This window comes from Aphelocoma coerulescens, chromosome 1, assembly GCF_041296385.1.
Source record: "Aphelocoma coerulescens isolate FSJ_1873_10779 chromosome 1, UR_Acoe_1.0, whole genome shotgun sequence".
NCBI lineage: Eukaryota > Metazoa > Chordata > Aves > Passeriformes > Corvidae > Aphelocoma > Aphelocoma coerulescens.
The window spans coordinates 50,390,177-50,411,930 of NC_091013.1; the positions used below are offsets into that span (position 1 = coordinate 50,390,177).

The following is a 21,754-nucleotide window of genomic DNA, read 5'->3' on the forward strand; positions in this document are numbered from 1 at the left end:
TTGCAGAAGTAGCCTATTCATCACCTCTGTTTTTTGGCATGTAACTCTATAGGCGTAACTCAAGGATTGTGGATTCTGCCTACAAGAGAGCACTGCACTCAATTTCAACTAATTCCAGTGCAATGATTCCAGTTTTAACTGCAACAATTGCACCTCTTTCAGGACTGCAGTTTGTACTGGTGGAGTTTATTCCTACCCACCTGTGCATTCAGTGTGAATAATTAACACACAAACCCCGCCCCAACTGAGAGAAGCAAAGAAAGTAAGAGCTCTCTCTCCAACTTGTGTGTCCAGAAGGAAAAAATACTGGCCTCAGAAGGAGCTCATTTATGTTACATAAAGGGCAACTCCTACCACTGATAACTGGTACTTTCTGAGGATAGTGTTCAAAGTGTGAAACAGACACACTTGGCTGCATGGGAGGAATCCCCCCATCATTGGCAGTGTGATCTATGGGCTTGGTTCTGTGATCCTATTTCCCCTTCAGAGCTTTGGACACTGGTTTGTGATGTTGTGGCTTTTTCCTGGGAAGGCAAACGTGGGTTCAGCGACATTGAGGGTTTCAAAGTCATAAAACATGCATCAGTGAGAATATAACTTCTGCAGACAGACTTGCTGCAGCCCCTTTGACTTCCCTAGAGCCTCCTGGATTACCTTCCTGGTGCTAATGTGTGGTGCTTGGTTGCTGGCTGGGTTGAAACCATAGTAGTATCCTAATCCAAAGCTGAGCTCAGTCACAAGGGCTTGTGACTTTGGCTATAAAGACTCAAGTCTTTCAGTCTGAGGCAAAAGATGAAGTTTCACCTAACAGTGGAAGTAAGTAGCAGCTTGAATAGAGGTGTGCTCATCCCCTCATTCCTCTCACGCTCATCCTGTTACATGATAATGCAATTCAACTAATTAATTTTAGTGACTTCCTAAATACAGTGTTAAATTTCTGCCATTCTTATGATTTGAATCCACTCACTGTGTTCTCTCCTCTTTGGCTGCAGCAAGCTATTAGCTTGGCTCAAGCAAAATGAAACTGCAGAGTTGGGTTCCTGTGTTCCTGCTTGGCCACAAGACAGCAATAACCTCTGCAGGAGCACTATTCATTCCACTGCTAGTTTAAAAAAAAAAAAAAAAAAAAGTGAGTGGTGAACACTTGGAGATGATTCCACTGCTGCAGTGTGGTTTTTCTGTGTGCAGGCACCTCAGTGGTTTCCAGAAAGCCAGTGTTCCTCTGGCTTTGGTCCCTTGGGTTTAAAGGGAACTAACTAGTTCCCAAGGTGCCCTATGCTGAGCCTGGAACAGGACTCAAGGACAGCACAGCTGGCACAGCACCACTTACTACAAACATCACTGCCAGCAAGAGGCTGCAGTCATCTTTTAGAGGCAGCTCTGTGACAAGCACAGATTTTAACTGCAATGTCAACACCCCACAAGCTGTCATTGCTTCTTTCATATTAAGGTGTCTATGCTTTTTGAAAAAATTTAGAAGGAATATACACAGGTTCTATGAAACTGACCCAAGTGAAGCTTCAAGTAGACTTGAAGATAGGAGACTGGTAGAACACTGCAGTTACCAATCAGTCGACATCACAACAGGCAGTTTGGCTTTTATCTGTGCCACAGAACACACATGAAGCTGAAGAAGAGCCATCTGTATTTTGTTTACAGTGCAGGTGAAGGAAGCAAAGTGGTGAAAAGGCACTACCCATACCATCTAGTACATTCACTGCCCCAGAATACCAGACAATAGTTCATAGGTCCCAGTGGTACAAACCAAAGTACTACAGGAACACCAGTGTAAGGCACATGTTGAAGGAACTGGACACATCAAGACACTCAGGTTGAGTGAGTCCTTGTAACTTGTGTCCCATGTCTGTCGGTGGCCAGGTGCCATCTGCTGCCACATGGCTATGCATGTGGAGAGCACCTGAGCCCAGAGCAGGCAGCTACCTCCCCCTTCTCCCTTTGCTGCTGCAGAGCTCAGCCAGAGGAGTCACTGCAGCCTCCCTTCAGGCAGCAGGGGGCCGTGGTTACATGGAAGCTTGCCAGGTCAGAGATACTGAAGCGTTCATTAATGCATTATACAGGTAGTAAGAAAACAAATGCACAGTCTTTCATTTGGTACAGCAAAGCCTTCCCAACACAACTTTTTACAGTCAGCAGTGAAATACAGAACCCTTTAATACATCACAGTAGCGGTCCAAAATCCTTAAGAATATTCTGCCATAAAGGCAAATTTTCTTCTTCAGTAAGCAGTCATACACCAAAGGATGCTTTGCTTCCAACAGGCAAAGGGACCTCTTCATAAATTATTTTGAGATAAGGGGACTTCATAGGTAAAAACCAGTATTCCAAGTTGTAGAAGAGGTAAAACTGATGATTAAAGACTACACGATCAATTATTTTGAAAAGATCCACAAAAAACTCTCTGACGCTCTGATGAGGCTTAAATGGATTGTAAAAGTCTCTTATAGCTGCTGCCAATGTCTTGTTTCCTTGTGGTCCAAAAATAGATGTTTCATTCCCCAAATAAATAGGTTCTCCACTGAATAAAATGATGCTTGTATAGTTTGTTTGTATCTTCTTAAATACAGCTCCTAAGTCAGCTAGCTTCTGGTAGGTTCTCAGTATAAACTTGGAGCACTCGTAAGAGTCAAACCACACTGTTGACTTTTTGTCAGGACTTGCTTGAACTGTCCAGGTCTCGTAGTAAATGCCAGTCTCATTGTCGTATTTTACCCACTGTGCCATTTCATTAAACATGGCTCCTGTAAGAGATGAAAATAAGTATTGCAGAGACAAGGTAACAAATACAGGACTCAAAATATTTTCCATCTATTTCAAGGTTCAGCTGCCTCCCCTGCAAAAGCTTACCTACATTGCCTCACCATACACAGACACAAGGCTTACATTGGAAGGGCAAGGCATAACCCACTGAATAAACTACATTTACATGCAGGTTATTTAAACTGTGATTCCTTTTTCTGACCCTTTTCCTGCTACTATGCCAGAATATCCAAACATCAGAGAATCATGACACTTCTCATTTTGCTTTATCCATGCAGAAAAACAGGGCACGTAGTACAGTCTACAAGAGATGTTAGCAAAATGCTCACCAGAGCAACAGGCATTTCTGCACTTCTTCAACTTTTAACTAAATTCAAAAATTCAGAGCAGAAATTTTCATGTCTCTTCACAAAAGAGACACAAACTGAGACACTCTGCTGATTTAGCATCTCCGCAGCTGACAAAGCTGATGAGCCAAATTATGAGTGGGATGCAAGACCAGTAAGATAGGATGCCTTCTGCCTGCTCTCTGAAGCAGCTCATGATGCTGTTCATCTTTGCTTGCATCCACTCACCCTCTTTCACAATAACTTTGTGAACTTGAGTGACAATAACTTAGTCAAATTCAGACAACTGAAAACTCTTAGAGGTGCTGCTTCCTTAAAAGTTTAATGGAAATGGAAAGCAAGAGAGGCAAGGAAGACTGTAACAATGCTTCCACGAGGCACCAGCATAACCTCACCCTTCTTGGGCATCAAATAATCCACACAGAGAGAAAGCATTACAAGTTCCCCAACTGTATGAAAATATTTAATTTGGTATTCATATGAAAGAATCCAACTGTATCAAGCATCAAATACTTCAGTTATGAACTACAAATTCACAGGAAAGCAGCTCCAGTTTACTTCCTTATTTAAAAAACTGCCTAGAATGTCTTAGCAGCACTGGATAGATTATGTAGAGACTGAGGTCAGCAAAGCTACTAAGGGTGGAAGTGGGCACACACAAAACACCACATCACACGAGCTGTAAGCTGACTCTCCACTGTGTCTTGCACATTACACCAACTTCAGAGAGTAAGTGGTTTTGGTCACACAAAATGTAACTCCAAGTCCTCAGTGAACTTTTTTTGTAAGTCATTCAGTCTATTGCTAGAGCCATCAATCAGATTTATTTAAATGACCTTTTCATTTTAGGATTGCAGTGATCAGGATATACCAGGAAGCTCTTTTGGTGATCACCTATGTATATTGAGGTTTAAGTCCTAGGTTTGTTCTACAACATATGACAGAGACCTATTACTGGGGACATTTTCACAGTTTTTATGACACATAATGAGGGAGACAGAAATAGAGATTAATATTTTTATATTTTTGAGACTGTTTCTAAGTATGCCTTATTTGTTTGCTCAGTAATTAACATGTTTTCAACAGTTTTTCTATCTCAGCAGTCATCTGCCACTTCACAATAGAAGGTTTTGTTTTGGTGAAGCCGTGTAAAGAGTCCGTAATGACCCTGTATAAGCTGTTTTGCTATTTTTACACTCAAGACTCAAGTGTTTTTGTACAGCAACACCAAATGACTTTCACTTAACAACTCTCCCGTGTGAGTTGTTCAAAAGGCAGCAGCCTCATGCCATTTTTCTGTATTGAAGAGAGTGTTTGAAATTAGCATCAGTGACTAACACTGCAAATAACCTACGGAACATAAATTAAAAGCTACTGCTTTACAAAAGACAAGGCTGATTCTATATTTTGTATTACCATTATCCAAAGCATCTAAAATCTACCTGATATTGTGGTCACAAGAATTAAAGTGCCATTTGCCTTCCAGTGTGCATCATCAATTCCTTCATAAAAGCAGGCAGCTCCCTGGTTACACCAGAACGGTGCCTCCATGTCAGGCCGCAGATGTGGAAATGTGCAGTTCCCAAGTTGGAAGAGCTCATACCACTCCATTGTGTAGTTTTTGCCTGTTAGAGAGCTCTTGAAACCAACAGCATCATGCATAATTTTCTGGGAAAAAAAAAAAAAAAAAAGACAACCAAACCAATAAAACTTTGATTTCATAGCAACTTCAGCTTGACCTGTACAGAAGGTAAGATGCTCAGGAGCTGTTCTGTAACAGGGTGAGAAGAGGGGAGGGAGTTCCTGTAACATCTTGGATTCAGTAAAACTGAAGCACAACACACTAGATTGCATGACACACATACTTTTATCAGAGCATCATGCTGTCTCAGTGGTTGTCTATCCATCCATTGTAAATTCTGTCACTTGGAGGCAGATACTCAGTGGGAGCTCATCATCAAGAGTCAGGATGACTTTTGAATCCTTAACCTCATGGGGGTATCAGAAAAATAAAGAGCAGAACTAAGTTACCAAAACCAGATCTCGCTAATGAGTGCTATAAAACTAATGAGATAAATATTTCATTTAAAAGCTGTATAGTAAAAACATAAATCCAAACTTAGTTAACAACTGAGATAACAATATTTGAATCTATTTCCATTTTTGACTCTTTGCTTGGTTTTGATTCACTAACATTTCTTTATTGATTAGGAATCATGCTTTGAAGATTAATTTTGCTACTGCTGTAACTATAAATATTACTAAAGACAAAACTCTTTCATATTTGCATGACTCCATGAAGGGACACTTCAAGTCCACAGTGATCATAACACTCAAGAAAGAACTGTAAAAGCTACCAACTCCTCATGATCCACCGTTCTGACCAGATAGCTGTCCACTCCTGACAGAGACCAATGCCCAAGCAAATATGGGAGTTTTTAACAACAGAAAAGTTAATACACTAAGCAGCTATTTTATCTGATATAAGGGGACAAATAAAAGTATTTTCTTGATGCGGTGATAGCACAGAAGAAAAGACCCCCAAGCCATAATGGTGTGCGTATACAAAACACTCACTATGCAGCTACATGGGGGAACATGTTCAAACCCACCAACAGTGCTGTTCATGCTCTTGTCTTCAGCTGAGCTAAATCCTGTAATTTTTGTCTGAAACGCAACGCTCTTTGAGTAACTTTCCTACAGATAGCCTAGCTTGTGTGCTCTAATATTCTTCCATGCAAACATATCCCAACCTTACAGCTCCTGTTCTTGATACCTGCTGTTGAATTCAGCTGAATTTGTCACTATAACTTTGTTAAAAAGGTCACCTTACCAAATGTCCTAGTAGGTCCCCATACTTGAATTCCCATACTGGAGCCTGTAATCGATACACTTCAATGACATCCTCTTCTTTCATCACTGGAATGGCAGAGCCAGTGGGACAGAAGGTGTAACGAGCTTGGCAGTAAGGATCAGTTTTTGGACGGTAATCAAAGCGCCTGTGTTGAGGAAGAGAAGCACACAGAATGATAAGCACAGCTCTACAGCTGGATTAACTGTCCTGGCTTCCTGAGGGGGACAGCTTAAGTGTCCAGCACCCCCAAAGACAGATTCTGTGATCCAGACACTGCAACACTTGGAGTACACAAATTCATAAACCTGCTGGGGTGCACATCTGCAGAAACAGGACTTCGGGACTTAAGGGTCACAAATTCAAATGTTGTACTGCTAGCGAAGGAGTGGAAATAATGTGGATTACAAAGGATGACATACAAAATCAGACACACAATGCTGGGGAAAGGATAGGTTGAGATCTGCCTCAAAAACATTCTCCTGGCAATTTATTTACATGGGAATTGACCAATTTGTTCTTGCTACTCTATAGTAAGAGGTTCTCAGATGAAGCTATTTTGACTCTACAGTATTTTCAAGATCAGAAAAAAATGTAATCCCTCTATGCTAATTTAGATAAAGAGGTCTAAGAATGTAGCTGGGATCATTGTTTCCATTTCATTCATGTTAAACCTCAAAAACTGAAGACCCAATCCACTTACTTATCACACTATATATAAACAGCAAAGAAACTTTTTGACAAGTGTATGGGGTTTGTGTGGCCAGGTTTTGGTAGCAGGGTGGCTACAGGGGTGGCTTCTGTGAGAAGCTGCCAGAAGCTTCCCCCATGTCAGGCAGAGCAAATGCCAGCCAGCTCCGGGATGGACCCTGTACTGGGCAGGGCTGAGACAATCAGAAATGATAGCAACACCTTTGTGATAACACATTTAAGAAGTAAAAAAAAGCTATTGCACAGATGTAATTGTGGCCAGAGAAGAGCAGGGTTAGAACATGTGAGAGCAACAGCCCTGCAGACACCAAGGTCAGTGGAGAAGGAGGGACAGGAGCTGCTCCAGATGCTGGAGCTCAGATTCCCCTACAGCCTGTGGAACAAACCCACACCGGAGCAGGTGGATGCCTTAAAGAATACTTTGGACCCATGCAGCAGGCTGCAGACCTATGGAGAGAGGAGCCCAAGCTGTAGCAGGTTTCCTGGTAGGACTCGTGACCCTCTGGAGGACCCATGTTGGAGCAGGCTGTTCCTGAAGGACTGCATGAAGAGTGACCCATGCTGGAACAGTTCATGAAGAACTGTTGCCTGTGTGATGGATTCACATTGGAGAAGTCCATGGAAGACTGTCTGTTGTGGAAGGGACCCCACACTGGAGTAGGGGAAGGACTTGTCTCCCTGAGCAGTGCAAGAAACAGCATCTGATGAAATGACCGTGACCCCCATTCCCCATCTCCCTGTAGAACTAGGGGCAGGAGATAGAACCTGGGAAGGACAGAAGGATGGGACGAAGGTGTTTGTAAGATTTATTCTGCTTCTTATTATCCTGCTCTTATTTTGTTAGTAATAAATTCAGTTAATATCCCAAAGTTGAGTCTGTTTTGCCTGTGACAGTATTTGATTAGTGACCTCTCCGTGTCCTTATCTCAACTCATGAACCTTTTTCTGTATTTTCTTTCCCCCGTCCACTTGTGGAGGGGAGTGATGAAGTGGCTTTGGTGGGCCCTTGGCATGCAGCCAGGGTCAATACACTACACGTCTTCCTTTTCTGAGTTCCTTTAGAGTCACTCACTGTATTTCACTTAAAACAAGGTTCCTATATGCCTGTTACCAAAACAAATTGGCATGCACAGCTTGTCCAGATCTTGTCTGGTTAGCCTGAGAGTCTAACACACTCAGCTGCCCAGGGCTACTGACACAAATACCCAAACTGTGAGATGACTCAAGGACACAGGACTTCCTGAGCAATACTAAAGCCAGCAGCTCAGCTGAGGCATTGTTAATATTGCCTGTGGACTTCTTCCCCAAGCTTGCTGGGAACTCCAGCATGTTTGCCTTTATTTTATCCATGGAGGAGAGAAAAAAAAAAAAAAAAAGGAAAAACAATCCCCAAACCCTAATAAGTACGTCTGAAAAGAGAACACACAGAAAACAAAGACTTAAGCCAACCACACATTCAAGTCCTGTTTCTAAATTGCACACTCCCCCTTGCATGGCACCTTGCATGTGACAAGAAGGTAACAAGCATGTTAAGCAGCACTGAAACCCCATATTGCTCAGCATCTCACACCAATAGGCTTGTACTCCAAATCTGACCATCCCAAGACCCAGTCTTGTAACTACTGAACTTGATGGAAAATCCCAACAACTCATGACTGCAAGATCAGCTCCTTCAGGCATCACCTGACACAAATTTAACAGCTGGGAATTACATAACAGGCTCTCAAAATTTCAGGTATGCATTATTAAGTTACAGTTAAACATTGATAACTACTCCCTTTACAAACAGCAAACCCGCACAAAATACACAATCGAGTGTAGCCCTTCTTCTGAAGGGGGTCATTTCCTCGGCACAGCCAAAGCTGTCGCTATTTTCACGCCACCGCGTGCAGTCTCACGCTGTCCCCAACACCACTAGGGCTTCTGGAGCTCAGACAGCTCTGGAGCAGCGAACGGGATTTAGTACCGTCTCATCTGTCACGAAGTATGACGTTAAGGTAAATTTTAAAAATCAAACAAACCGTACCCTGATTGCCTCATCACCACCTTTTCTGCGAGCATTAAGGAGCGTGTTTAAAGGCGGGCACACATTCCCGGGGCACCAAGCCCTCCCGCTCCTGAGAGACCAAACGCAGCTCTCAGGCTGGGATGGCACTACGGCTCCCTTGGGCGACACGCCACATACCTTGTAAATGATCAACACCCCGCGACCAAAAAGGGGAAGCTTTTCACGGCCTTTCTAGTCTAACAGGCAGAGAAGCAGCAGAAGCGCGGCGCTGGCGGGCCCGCGGAGGCCCTCCCGCAGCACTCACCTGTAGGGCACCGGCCACCGCCGCCGCGGGGAGCGGAGCCCCCCCGAGACACGCGGCCCCCACGGCGCCAGGAGCAGCAGCAGCAGCGGCAGCAGCGGCGGCAGCAGCCGGGAGCAGCGAGCGGCGCCCATGGCGGAGCCGGGCCCGCAGCTGCGGGGGAAGCGGCGGAGCCGGAGGAGGCCGGGCGGGAAGGGGCCGCCCCCGCGCCCGCCCACGGGGCTGGGGAGGCCGGCGGTGGCCGCCGAGCCCGGGCTGCAGGCAGGGCCTGAGCGAGCCGGGGTATTTATTTCTTCTTCTTCCTCCTCCTCCTCCTTCTCCTCCTTCTCGTCCCTGAGAAACGTCACCCGGCTGAACTGCGACTGTGTTTTCTGGAGAGCCAAGCAACTCCGCGTTGTTATCGCTTAGCTGGAGCACGGGTTGTCTGTCGTTTCACGCATTGCTTTGGAGACACGTTAAGGCTGGTGAAGGGTCTGAAGTCCTCTGAGGAGCAGCTGAGGCAACTGGGGGTGTTCAGCCTAGAAAAAAGGAGGCTCATGGGGAACCTCATCACTTTCTACTTCTCCCTGAAAGGAAGTTGTAGCCAGGTCGGGGTGGGCCTCTTGTCCCAGATAACCAGTGACAGGACGAGAGGACATAGTTTTAAGCGGCACCAGAGGAGATTTAGGTTGGACGTTAGGAAGAATTTCTTCACAGAAATGGTGATCAGATACTGGAGCGGACTGCCCAGGGAGGTGGCGGAGTCATCGTCCCTGGAGGTATTTAAGGAGAAACTGGAAGCGGCACTGAAGAGGAACTTAGTGCCATGGTCTAGTTGACACAGGGGTGTTTGGTTATAGGTTGGACTCAGCGATCTCAGAGGTCTTTCCCAACCTAATCGTTTCTGTGATTCTGTAAAAGACACATCCCATGCCCATCCTCACACCCAGAACCTACTGAGAGGGGTGGTCTCTGGATCTGGCCCCAGCATGATGATGTGAGGCCTCACTCAATGGCAGAGGGGCTTTTGCTGTGATAAACCCTGTAACCTTAAGTCTCTTCAGGCTGCCCAGAAGTCTTGTCTGAAACTTTCCAGGGCTTCAAGCAAAGTTTGTATATCCACTACCCAGAACACTTATTCAAATCACAACACTTTACATTACAGGAATCATATAGCAGTTTATTCTCTCATCTTTATTAAAATGGTGAGAACTATCTCACAAATGAACTAAGAGAAATTGTGAATACAGGTTTGCCAGCAGCATCCCTGCAGAAAACACAGCTTTTTCCAGCTCTGTAGAGTTCAAAACTGGCTATGCTGGCATCAGAATCCAGGAGGCTAAGTTTAATAGTTGGCATCCACAGTGAAAACACTGGTCTGTGCTATTCACTGGGTAAATAATAACTGTGCTGTGGACTTTTGACTATTGGGAGCCAGAAAAATACCCCTGTTCATTGCATATGAGCCCCTAAAGAACAATCAGTTCTTCAGTGTGCTAGGCCATACAGTCAAACAAAATTGCAGGTGGAAAACCCTGCATCCTTCATAAAAATGCAGGATAGGCTGCTGAGTATCAGTAATGCTTGGGGTACTAAAGGTGTTCAGAAAACCTTAAAACCTTTAATTTCAGCAACATTTCTGTATCTCACTTCCCTGCTGTCTGATTCTATAGTGCTTATCTTTAAAATTCATGCCATTCAGCACTACACATTAATTTAATGCATGCTTACATAACCTATACCTACTTAAATTTACATATCTCATTTTTATCTCATGCATGTTAATTGTGTCTGATTTATAAAATCTCTGGTTTTATTTGTTAGAAAATAAAGTGTGCCAGTAATCATGTGTGTTTCATAGCTTGAGTGTATTACAATATACCAGCTCTTTCGTCTGTTCAAAAAGATATGTGTTTGTTTTGAATATAGCCATAATTCCTAGTGCTAGAGATTTGGATATGTAACTCTGGAAGCACTTTATGACATGAAGGAAGGCTAACTTATCCCTTCTTTGAAACCAGGATGCAAGGAAGTGAAATGGCATGATAAAGGTGCCATAACTGCTCACTAGCCAAACCAGAAATGCAGTAAGAACAGGTTCTTAGTCCTGGCTCAGCACATGTTTGCAGTGTGGATTATAAATCTTCACTATGTGGATGCTGAAGGTGTTGATTTTTTTTTTTTAATTTTAATAGCGTTTTTATATCTCACTTCATTACATCCCTCAGGAAGCTCTTGCAGCAAGGTACTCTGGTTGTTTGTTTGTTTTTTTTTCTCATGCAACCTAAGTTATGTTCTGAACATAGAAAATAAACGGCTAATACATTTATGAATAAATATATTTGACCTAAAAAGCTCACATCAGCAGTTTGAGTGAGCCACTGTCTAGTTTATGATGCAGAAACGTGTCAGATTCCCCATTATAAATCCACAGAACTGATCTGAATCTTTGTCCAGTAACAGGCTTTGAGGAAATACTGAGACTGACTACAAAGATCAAATTCTAGAGTTGACAGGATTCCTAAGTTTTTCTCATTTCCCAGAATATTTTCTTTTTTGATTAGTGAAAACTGAATATTTTCCTGAAACAACAAAGACTCTTGGTGATTTCCCATTATAAATTGGTACCTTCTCCATCTTTACCCTTGACATGAACAGGATGGAAGGAACTGAGAGAAAAGGAAAAACAAATCCTGTTGCTTCAGTCAGAAGCTGTGGTTTTGAACAGGTAGTTTGGCTTTGAACATGTACTTGAGTTGTCACACTGTAAGTCACAGCAAAGAGGCTATTTTACCTGAAGTAACAGCCCCATGCTCACAAAAACAGGCTGCTCTGGATGCTGCTTACGCCACAGCTGCACATCTCCCAGCCTGTGCATACACTGGCAATATGCCATTCAGTAGGAAAGTCACAGTCATATATATGGATCACAGCAGATAAAACTACACATCTGGCAGCTTTACTGATCACATGGGGTTTTTTTCCCACTCACACTGGCATATGTTAGCTACTGAGTCAGCTGGGTGCATACTGAGAAATACAAACATAACCTGAAGTCACACTGAAGCTGCTCTGAAAGATGAGAGTTCATCAGTCAGAGGCACAATCTCTGCCTTTGAGGGGGTAAGAAAGGAATCTTGAGAAAAGGAGGCAGAAACAGGGCTCCTGTGCACCTACACTCTGCTACATAGCCTGGGATGCCACCTGAAGTGTGAGTTGGGCTGGGAGAAAGCCATGTCTTTTTTCTACAGGAAGAGGAAATGACTGGACTTTGTGGCTGTGTAAGGTATTTCTAAGAGTTCCACTCAGGAGCTCCTTGACCCTGACAGCTAGGATGAGGGCTATGCTTGGGACAGATGTGCAGTTCAGTAAACATTTGGGATTGCAGGGCAGCTCCTCCTTTGTCTGCCAGCTTAGGGGGCAGGTGATGGAAATGATTTCTTTCCAAGTTGGAATTGGAAGGCGGGGGAGGGGGGCTGCTGAAGCCTGAGAGATAGGATGAGGGTTGGGATAAGGATGCAGAAGAAGTTCATCATGAGTTTTAAACTGAGATGAACTCTCTGGGATTTGCTGCAGGGTAGGGATAAGTGAATTGATGAGTCAACTGGATGCCTGTGAAATACAAAGAGCTATCCAAGTCCAATTTAGGCTAACAGCTGTTGTCAGGCAACTGAGGGGCTTCAAAGCAGGATTTCCACTACAGAAAACATCTTTCTCAAATCATGGGCAGTAGGAAAAAGGCTGGGGTCTAGGACAGAGCTGTAATTCAACCCCTTGAAGTCTGAAGGGGACAGTACCTGCTCTCTTCCCTTCAGGATGTGCAGCTGGTTGCTGATAAAAACTGTTGTGAGGAAAGTCAGAAACTGCTTCTGCTCTGCTGAAACACCTCAGAAGGGGCTCCCTGCTCCTTTCCTGGGGAGCTGCTTTTAAGCCAAGGCTTCTGCCTCCCACCTGAGGTACACTGCAGCCACACCTGAACCCAGCTGTGTACCTTACTGATGCAGACCCAGTCCATGCATTGGTCATCCCAGCATAACCCTGGCTCTGCCTCATCACTAGGGATTTATCTAGTGATCAGACTCTTGGTGGAACCCCACTGCTATTCAGTTTCTGAATGGGAACATGTGGCTGTTGTCGAGGCAGACATAAAAGCCACACCAGTCGTAATCCATAGTTGAGAAAGGTAGAAAGATTTTTTATTTTCTCTACTGCTATTCTTATACCTCTTCACAATGGCTGTGGCCTAATTTAAGATTGCCTGCTTAGCAAACAATGACAAAGCTGTCTAACAAAGAATGACCATTCAGGCAGTAACCAATCAGCTATACAAGCAAAAGTATAGTTGCTACATATTATCCAAAAGTTCTTCCTTGTACACTCTCAATGTCCCATAACAACATCATCCTCCCCTCCAGAACATCTTCTCCTATTAATTACCTTCTTGGCCTTCTCTCTGGGTTTTACTAAAGCTGCAGAATTTCACTGTAATATTCTCACGGGTAAATTCTGACTGGTTTCAGGTCTGATTCTGGGAGATTGACAGTCCAGCTGTCAATCTCCTCAGGAACAAGCATGTAGTAGTGGCTGGATCCAGCAGCACCCCAGATACAGCAGGGCAGAGCCGAGGCCAGGATTACACTTGTGCCAAGGTCAATTCACAGGTTGTGCAGGAAGAGCGACCCGTACCTCAGGACAACAGGAAACAGGACACACCTACAGCACAGCTCACGTAATATCTGGATGTCCAGGCCTAAGTGCCCATGGATTTGTGGCCAGAGGGCATGTGGGTTGAGGTTATGGCTGGCCAGGGTAATTATAGGGCTACTAGTGCACTGAGGGCCTTGACCACAGCTTCTTCTCCCATCAAGGTGTGTCTGCTTACCTTGCAAACATCTGGCTTCAGAGCTGTACTCCTTATGAAATGCTCTTGCTTTTGTGGGCCCAGCATGGAGAAGAGTCCTCTCAGGGCTACTTCAGGGTGACAGAAAGCTAGGGCAAGGACATGTCATGAGCTGGGATGAAAACATGGACTTAAGACACAGAGGGCCATGACAAGGTCACACAGTCAAGGCAGGGACATGGCACAAGCAAGTTGGAGCTTGGAACAAGCAAGTTAGATCATGGAACAGAGCTGGCACAGAGATGTGGCATAGACAACCTGAAGTGGGATGGGAATATCATATCCCAATCAAGTCTAGGGTCCATCCAGGAGAAAGGACCACCTATAATGTGAATCTGAGGTCCAGCTAAGAGACAGGGCCAGAAACAAGACTGGAAATTAGGTTACTGACAATTCAGGTCCAGGATCTATCCAGAAAGACTAGCCAGTAAGTCAGGTCAGAAAGGAGCAGGGAATTCCACTGCTCAGTGCCCTAGCTCTAACATTAACCCTGGCCCTAACACACAGCAGAGTTTGGGACTACACTCGTACCTCCAAACATGCATTAAACTTAAACTCCTTCCAGGCAGCAGCTTTCTCCTAGCTCCAGGCATAAAGATGATTCCAGTGGGATTCCAGATGTGCAGACTCTCAGTGGAGCTATGCTGTGGTCCTGCTCAATCCTAAGAGGCAGACATGTGTGTATATATGTGGGCTGTGGTGTAAACTGAGCTGAAGCCCTACATCTGTTTGGAGTAAACATTGTCCAGCACACAGGAGTCTACCCGTCAGCAGGGAATTTCCCTATCCTGGCCCTGTCCTGTTCTAGAATCTCCCTGTCCATCATGCCACCCAGCCTCCCAACCAATCAGTATTCAACTGAATGCATTTTGCTAAAGGAAAAGGCTTTGCTCTGAAATGTCATTTTTGTTCTGCCCAGTCTACTCACAATCACTTCCTCTGCAGAAAACCCATACTCCAAATTTTTGGAAGACACTCTAATTTTTCTACAATATCCAGCTTTTCAGTCCTCTGATCCAGTAAAAGAGTAAGTTTTCATTATTAAACACAAGTTTCTTCTTATTATAAGAGAGGCAGCTCATGAAAAATGAAGTACCAGGAGCTGAGAGATCTTCCTAAAACTCAGTACAGATGATTCCTGGAGTGGCATTTGTGTGCGTAGTCCTAAGGAGGAGACTAGGGATGTGTTCATTCCCTCTTGGTTCACTAGAGCAATGCCTTTACAGACTAAGCTGGGAGTGGGTCAAGGAAGAAAGGTTGGTTTGCTAAAATACTTCTGCTTCTTCTGATAAAATGGAGCAGCTCCTTAGAACCCAGCATGAGGTTAAGTGAGAAAAAAGGACTAAGTGGGTCTGATGAGCGAGGTGTCACTGAAACAAACAGCATCAGGACCCAGCAGTACCCGCAGGCCTCTTACCAAACTCCAGTCTTTTTTTGGCTTTTCAAAGCCAAATTTCATTGCACCATTATAGCCCTATGCGTAAAACAAACCCACCAAACAAAGAACTCCTCATAGGCACCCACGCTGAGGCGCTGCGAGGCCCTGCAGCTTTGGGACTGGCGACAGGAAGGCGCACGTTCCACAGCGCCCCACGGCTCACCGGGCGGCACCTGCCCGCCACAGCCCCGCTGCGAGCGCAGGCCAGGCCGAGCGAGAGGCCGAAAATGCGTCTGAGCTTGGTTTGTTTAAAAATAGAGGCACATGCTGTTTGTTTTCCAGATTTCCTCATGTATTGCCCGCCCCCCCGCCTATACGGCAGCGGAAGATACAGACGGCGGCGGAGCCCGGCGGCGCAGGCGCGGCAAGAGGAGGAGCAGGAGCAGGAGCAGGAGCGGGGACGGTGCTGCCGGGAGCGGGGACGGTGCTGCCAGGCCCGGGCCCGCCGCCTGGAGCAGCCTCTTCCCGGGCCTGAGGGGCGGCTGCCATGGGCAAGCGGGTGGCGCTGGTCCTCGCCGGCTGTGGCGTCTTCGATGGCAGCGAGATTCACGAGGCGTCGGCGGCGCTGGTGCACCTGAGCCGCGGCGGCGCGGAGGTAGCGGGGAGCGGCGGGGTGGGGGTGTGTGTGTGTGTGTGTGTGAGAATGTATATGTATATGTGTGCGTGTGTATAGGTATACGTGTGTATGTATACGTGTGCGTGTGTGTGTATACGTGTGTGTGTGTGTGCGGCCCGGCGTGCCGTGTGATACAGCAGCTGAGTGTCCTCCTGTCCGTGGGACCAGAGCCCCTCCCGGTTCCCGGTGGTCCCTGCGCCGCCACTGCACACTACAAAGCCTATTCAGCTATAATCTCTTTCTTTATGTTGCCTTCTCCCCTGTTTCATTTATCCCCGCCCAAAATCCATGTTGCCAGGCCCCCTGACAGGAGTTGAGGTCGCAAACGGACAGCTAGCTGGACAGAAGACTGAAAAAGGATCTCATTAATGCAACTAAATTATTATACTAAAAGTCATGCCTAGAGGTCAAAAAGACCCCTGCCCAGGTGAAGACCGTTCCCCTGAGCATGTGTAGAAGGTAACTGGAGTTACAAAACTTGTATGGAAATTACCAGCCAATCATAATAGAGGGGCTGCACTTGGAGAATTACTAACTCTGAAGTTCTGTGTATAGATAATGGCACAAAAAGTCCAGTGAGTGTGCTTGATTTGTGGAATACCACTGAACACCCAGGCTTGCACAACTCTGAAATAAATAATCAATGTCTCTCTTGAGTGTGTAATTATTGGCTTGTTGCATACCAGGTAATGAATCCAATTTTTTTGGCAACAGTGCCAGACTCTTTTCAGTGGTGTCCAGTGACAGGATGAGGAGCAATGGCCATAAACTAAAGCACAAGGAGTTTCATCTCAACATAAGGAAGAACTTCTTTACATTGAGGATGGCAGAGCATGGGAACAGGCTGCCCAGGGAGGTCGTGAAGTCTTCCTCTCTGGAGATACCAAAAACCCTCCTGGATGCATTCCTGTGTAATCTGTTCTAGGTAACCCTGCTGTGTCAGGGGGTTGGACCAGACGATCTCCAGAGGGCCCTTTCAGCCCTAACAATTCTGTGATCCTGTGAGCCCGGGAGCAAGGAGCAGCTGGAGACCTGTCCTTTCTCCTTTGGCCGTAGGGAGCTGAGGATGGGTTAAAATTCTTTTATCTTTCTTCCACTTGATTTTGCAGCCCTCACAGGGGTTCATCTGCTTGTTTTCTGCTCACTGTTTCTGGGCTCTCTTTGGTAAACTGGGACTTCTTGGAGAAGCCTGGGCCAGGACGCAGTGGTGTGCTTTGGTCCCATCTGTGACTTCAGATGGGAGAAGCTGGTCACTGTCTGTGTGTAGCCACACTCAGGTGTCTGATGGTAACAACAGCACCCTCATATCTAGCACAGAATTGCCATCTCTGAGAAGTTTGCAAAGGAAGCTTCAAAACACACAAGGAAACAGTCCCTGTGGTACACCTGTCACAGAGCTTGATATTCTGATGCAGTGTTCCCCTTTTGTGTCTAATCAAAATCAGTTCTCCTGTGTTTTGTTCTTCCTTTCTGCTGCTGGTGTTTTAGGACAGCTGGTAACTGATGTTTGCTCTAGAGATGCTTGTAAAGTTTGCATCTTTTAACTTTTTAATGTCAGACTTTTTTAGCACTTTCATTCCATAACAGCTAAGAGCAACCTTTCTTCAAAGTCAGCTGTATGTCCAGTTGGGCTGCTGGTATAAATTGTGGTGTCCTGTTTGTCCTTGGGGTTGTCCGCCATGGCAAAATCAGTAAGCTTAATGTTGGCATAAGAATACCCTCCTGTCAAAATGCTGCAGGAATAGGATGGGGAGAATGGCTGTGTTTACTCAAGCTAATATATCATATGTCGCTTTAGATATTTAATGTGCTAGATTCATCCTGTGGAATTCACTTAACGTGGATAAGAGGCTTCAGGGACAAAACCTATCTTCATTAAATGATCTTTATTGTGACAAATATGTATGAGTTCTGTTTACATTCACAAAATTGATTCATCTCTCTTCTAGGTGAAGATATTTGCCCCCAATATTGAGCAAAGGGATGTAGTCAATCACCTAAAAGGAAGTCCAGCAGAAGAGAAGAGAAATGTGTTAGTTGAAAGTGCCAGGTTGGCAAGGGGAAACATTCAGGATTTGGCTGAACTGAAAGCTAGTGAATTTGATGCTGTCATTTTCCCTGGTAGGTATCACAAAATCACAGAATATTGTGTGTTGGAAGGGACCCACAGGGATCATCGAGTCCAGCTCTTAAGTGAACAGCCTATACAGGTGATGGCGCACACAACCTTGGTGCTATTAGCATCATGCTGTGACCAGCTGAGGTCATCTTTTAAAAGAAAATTATTTGTGATTTTTTAACTCAGTATATTTGTTGATTCATAGTTCACTATGTAAAATGCCAGAGTGATGTTTAGGTATTAAGTTATGCATCCCACCATTCCTTCTTACTAAAGGTTGTGAAAACTTCACTACTTACTTGTGGACAAGAGCACTGACCAGAATACAAAACTTGGGTCAGAACTCCATTACATGGCAATGCCTTAATTTCAGGGCCTCTGAAAATGTTGTCAGAATAGCAGGTTGCCAAGTAGATTATGTTCCGTGTCAGATGTGAGTATATTCTGTTTTAATTATGTATCCCCTCAGCTGCTGATCAAGTCCTACTAAAATTGTTTATGGATAATTTTTTATTTAGAGAGCACAAAATTGCCTTCCAGACGGAGGTAATTCTAATCACTGCTAGAAATGAAGAAGCAGTACGAGGAAATCACGACTTGCTGAAGATCTCTTTCTAGAATATTCGTAGTACTGTTAAATACTGCCTTCATGATTGGGCCCAAGTGTTGATTTTGAAGTTTTCACGCTGTTGTAAGGCCAGCAGAGGGAGTATGTGTATAACACAGAGAAACAATTCTGCCTGCACTGTATGTGAGTGGTTGGTGTCAGGGCTGGGCAGGAGGGAGTAGAGGCTCACAGATGTTTTCCACATTAATTTCATGCTTTTATAACCCAGGCTCGGGGGGATTGTTGTAATAACTGTTAGAGGGAAATAAACCCTATTAAGTTTGAAAATTAAAATCCTACCTCAGAGATTTCAGATAACACTTGAAAGTGAGCAAAGCAGGAAAGGAAAAATATTAAAAATGCAAAGCTTCTTGATGTTGTATGTTGAAGTACTTGTGGAAAATTCTATATGCTTATTGGAGAAAGTTGATGTTGTGCACATTCCGTATGGAATCACCTTACTTTGATTATTCTGATGGTTATAAATCCAGCAAATAAAGGAGCTGTAAAATACAATCTGCTTATACAATTAAATGAAGATTAAATGCACCTAAAGGGTTGTTAAAAATAATTTATAGGAAGACAAATTAGCACTATTTTTAATCAGAAATTATGTTATCAAGTTTTTTTAATCTCAGAAGATCATATGTTATAATGTCCATTTTATATAGAATCCCCTTTGTTTTTACTGTGTTAATCTTTTTTTAAAGTCCAAAAGTAATTCTAGGGAAGAAGAAAAGCTCTTCTATAATTGCTTAAGCATCAAAGTAAAACTTGAGAGTTCATTACTATAGAGGGTCAAGTCACTGTTTGCATTACTCCCATGAATTCCATACTTGTGCTTTTAACTAGTATTGGTCTTTCTTCAGATCCCTCTTCCTTATTGAGGAGTACATAACAAATGGTGCAGGTGTTCTAATGATTAGCAGATGAGTGTGAGGTCTCCTGTTTGTCCATTTGTTGCTTTTTGAAACAAGATTAAACTTTCTGGCTTATATATAACCTACATGGCATAAAAAAGTGTGCAGTTAAACTTTTAACTTTGTAAACCCATTATTTACGGGTTACAGTGACATTGTAAAACTTCCAATACAGTAACTTAACAGTCCCAGGGATACCAAGATTATGTTGTAAAAAAGAGCTTCTGTTTGGTATCAAATTTGATAACTTTTAGCAGTGCCTTGTATTTAAGCTTTTTGTTTGTTTTTTTCTTTTAGGTGGTTTTGGTGTAGCAAAGAATCTGTGTTCCTGGGCTGTAGATGGCAAGGACTGTACTGTCAATGAGCATGTGAACTCCACACTCCAAGCCTTCCACAGTGCTAAAAAGCCCATTGGTTTGTGCTGCATATCACCAGTTCTGGCAGCCAAAGTCTTTCCTGGTTGTGAGGTTACAGTCGGTCAAGATAAAAATGTAGATGGAAGGTAAGAAGGAAATGGATGGAGAATTAGGATTAGGAAATTGACAGGCTTCTGTTCAGGAGTCTCTTTGGTACCAGTAAACCTGGGGAAACTTAGTTACTTTTGAGAAAAATTAGTGACAATTTTCTCTTGCACAGAACTCTCAGGGCAGACAGAGTGAATCCATGAGGTCAGGTGACTTGTGGTGCTGCAACCAGATAGACACTGTCTGTGATATCATAGAATTGTTTAGGTTGGAAAAGTCCTCTAGGATGGTAGAATCCAACCTTTAACCTAGCACTGCCAAGCCTCCACTTAACCATGTCCTTAAGTGTCATGTCTACCTGACTTGTGAATGTCTCAGATGTTCTGTGATAACATTTACAGACACATTACAATTAACAGTGAAAGCTCTAGGTGTCCTCGCCTCTGGCCTAAACTATCATTCTTTGAGCCACCTTTATTGTGCAGTGTGAGGGCTCACAAGTCATTGGATGTAGCATCCATCAGTCCTAAAAGGGACAGAACAGGGGATGTTTGTACCATCATAGCTGCACAGACACACTGGCAACCAGGGATATCAAGTTATTTTTTCCCATTCCATTCATGGCAGTTGAGTGACAGATTGCAGCCCATCCTAAGTGAGATACAGCATTTGCTTACCCAATGCCTTTGAAGGCCATGATTTATCTTGCAAACGTGTAAATGAAGAGCAGGTGTTTGGCCAGCTGGCATTCAAAGACTTGGTGCCCTGTGGTAATTTGAGTGGCTGTTTAGATTGTGTCTCTGGGCTTTTGTCTGCTCAGGAATTTTTAATAAAGTTTTTCTGGTGGTAGTGGTTTGGGGCCACTTTAGGGGGAGGGAGATGAGAACAGGGCCTAGCAGAAGTCAGTACTGCTTCAAGAACTGTCAACTCCCAATAAAACTTCTGAATTAAATTTATCAGCAGCAGTAGTGAGGGATTGCATCTGTTCCTCCCTTATCAGAAGGGAAAAGAAGAAATCAAAATCTCTACAAATCCCAGAGGAACACCTTACCTTGTGGTGTTGGAAAAGGTTGCAAGTTCAGCTGGCTTCCCTCAAACTTTTGAGGATCAGTTATGGCTGCACTTGGTATCATCTTCCAAACGTAACAAAAGATTGTTAAAAACCATTTCACCTTCTGACATACTGTGGCTCCGCATTTCAGACCTTGTTTTCAGAGGTATTAGATCACTTGATGTGTCCATAGGGAATAGGAAAATCTGATAGTAGCAGCCTCTTTAACTTCCTTGTCATCATCAGCTAAAGAGTCATGTAGATATTATTGTAGTTCTCTCATTCAAGTTACCTATGCAGAATTTTATGGCTGTGTCATCGCTTTATATTAATTAAAGTCTTTTTATTTACAGATTTCCTGATGCTGAAACGGCATCTGCTATAGCAGAGCTTGGATGTAAGCACATTTGCAAAAATGTAAATGAATCCCATGTGGATAAAGCCAATAAAATAGTTACTACCTGTGCTTTCATGTGCAAGGCTCCTCTGCATGAAATCTTTGATGGAATTGGAACAATGGTACAAGAAGTCCTGAAGCTTGCCTGACTAGAAGTGTACAGACTTCTCCAAGGAAATCAGTGTAGCTAAGCATAAACATTTAGCTTCCTTTGAGTGAATTAATAAAATAATGCAACTGCTAAACTTCACAGTTCCTGGTTTGTTT

At 44.0% G+C, this 21,754-nt stretch overlaps 2 protein-coding genes across 2 annotated transcripts; one reads left to right on the forward strand and one right to left on the reverse strand.

Moving 5' to 3' along the window:
* Positions 1-1,628: 1,628 nt before the first annotated feature.
* On the reverse strand, positions 1,629-9,193 carry CLN5 (CLN5 intracellular trafficking protein). The gene is made up of 4 exons (XM_069008698.1): positions 9,000-9,193; positions 5,959-6,124; positions 4,568-4,793; positions 1,629-2,759 (listed from the first exon to the last, which is right to left on the reverse strand). The coding sequence occupies exons 1-4, from the start codon at positions 9,128-9,130 to the stop codon at positions 2,248-2,250; spliced, it is 1,035 nt and encodes a 344-aa protein (XP_068864799.1). The 5' UTR covers positions 9,131-9,193; the 3' UTR covers positions 1,629-2,247.
* A 6,471-nt stretch (positions 9,194-15,664) lies between these two features.
* LOC138107526 (glutamine amidotransferase-like class 1 domain-containing protein 3, mitochondrial) lies at positions 15,665-21,737 on the forward strand. The gene is made up of 4 exons (XM_069008811.1): positions 15,665-15,908; positions 17,879-18,050; positions 19,873-20,077; positions 21,444-21,737. Exons 1-4 carry the CDS (start codon positions 15,801-15,803, stop codon positions 21,634-21,636), a joined length of 678 nt encoding a protein of 225 aa, XP_068864912.1. The 5' UTR covers positions 15,665-15,800; the 3' UTR covers positions 21,637-21,737.
* The last annotated feature ends 17 nt before the right edge of the window (positions 21,738-21,754 follow it).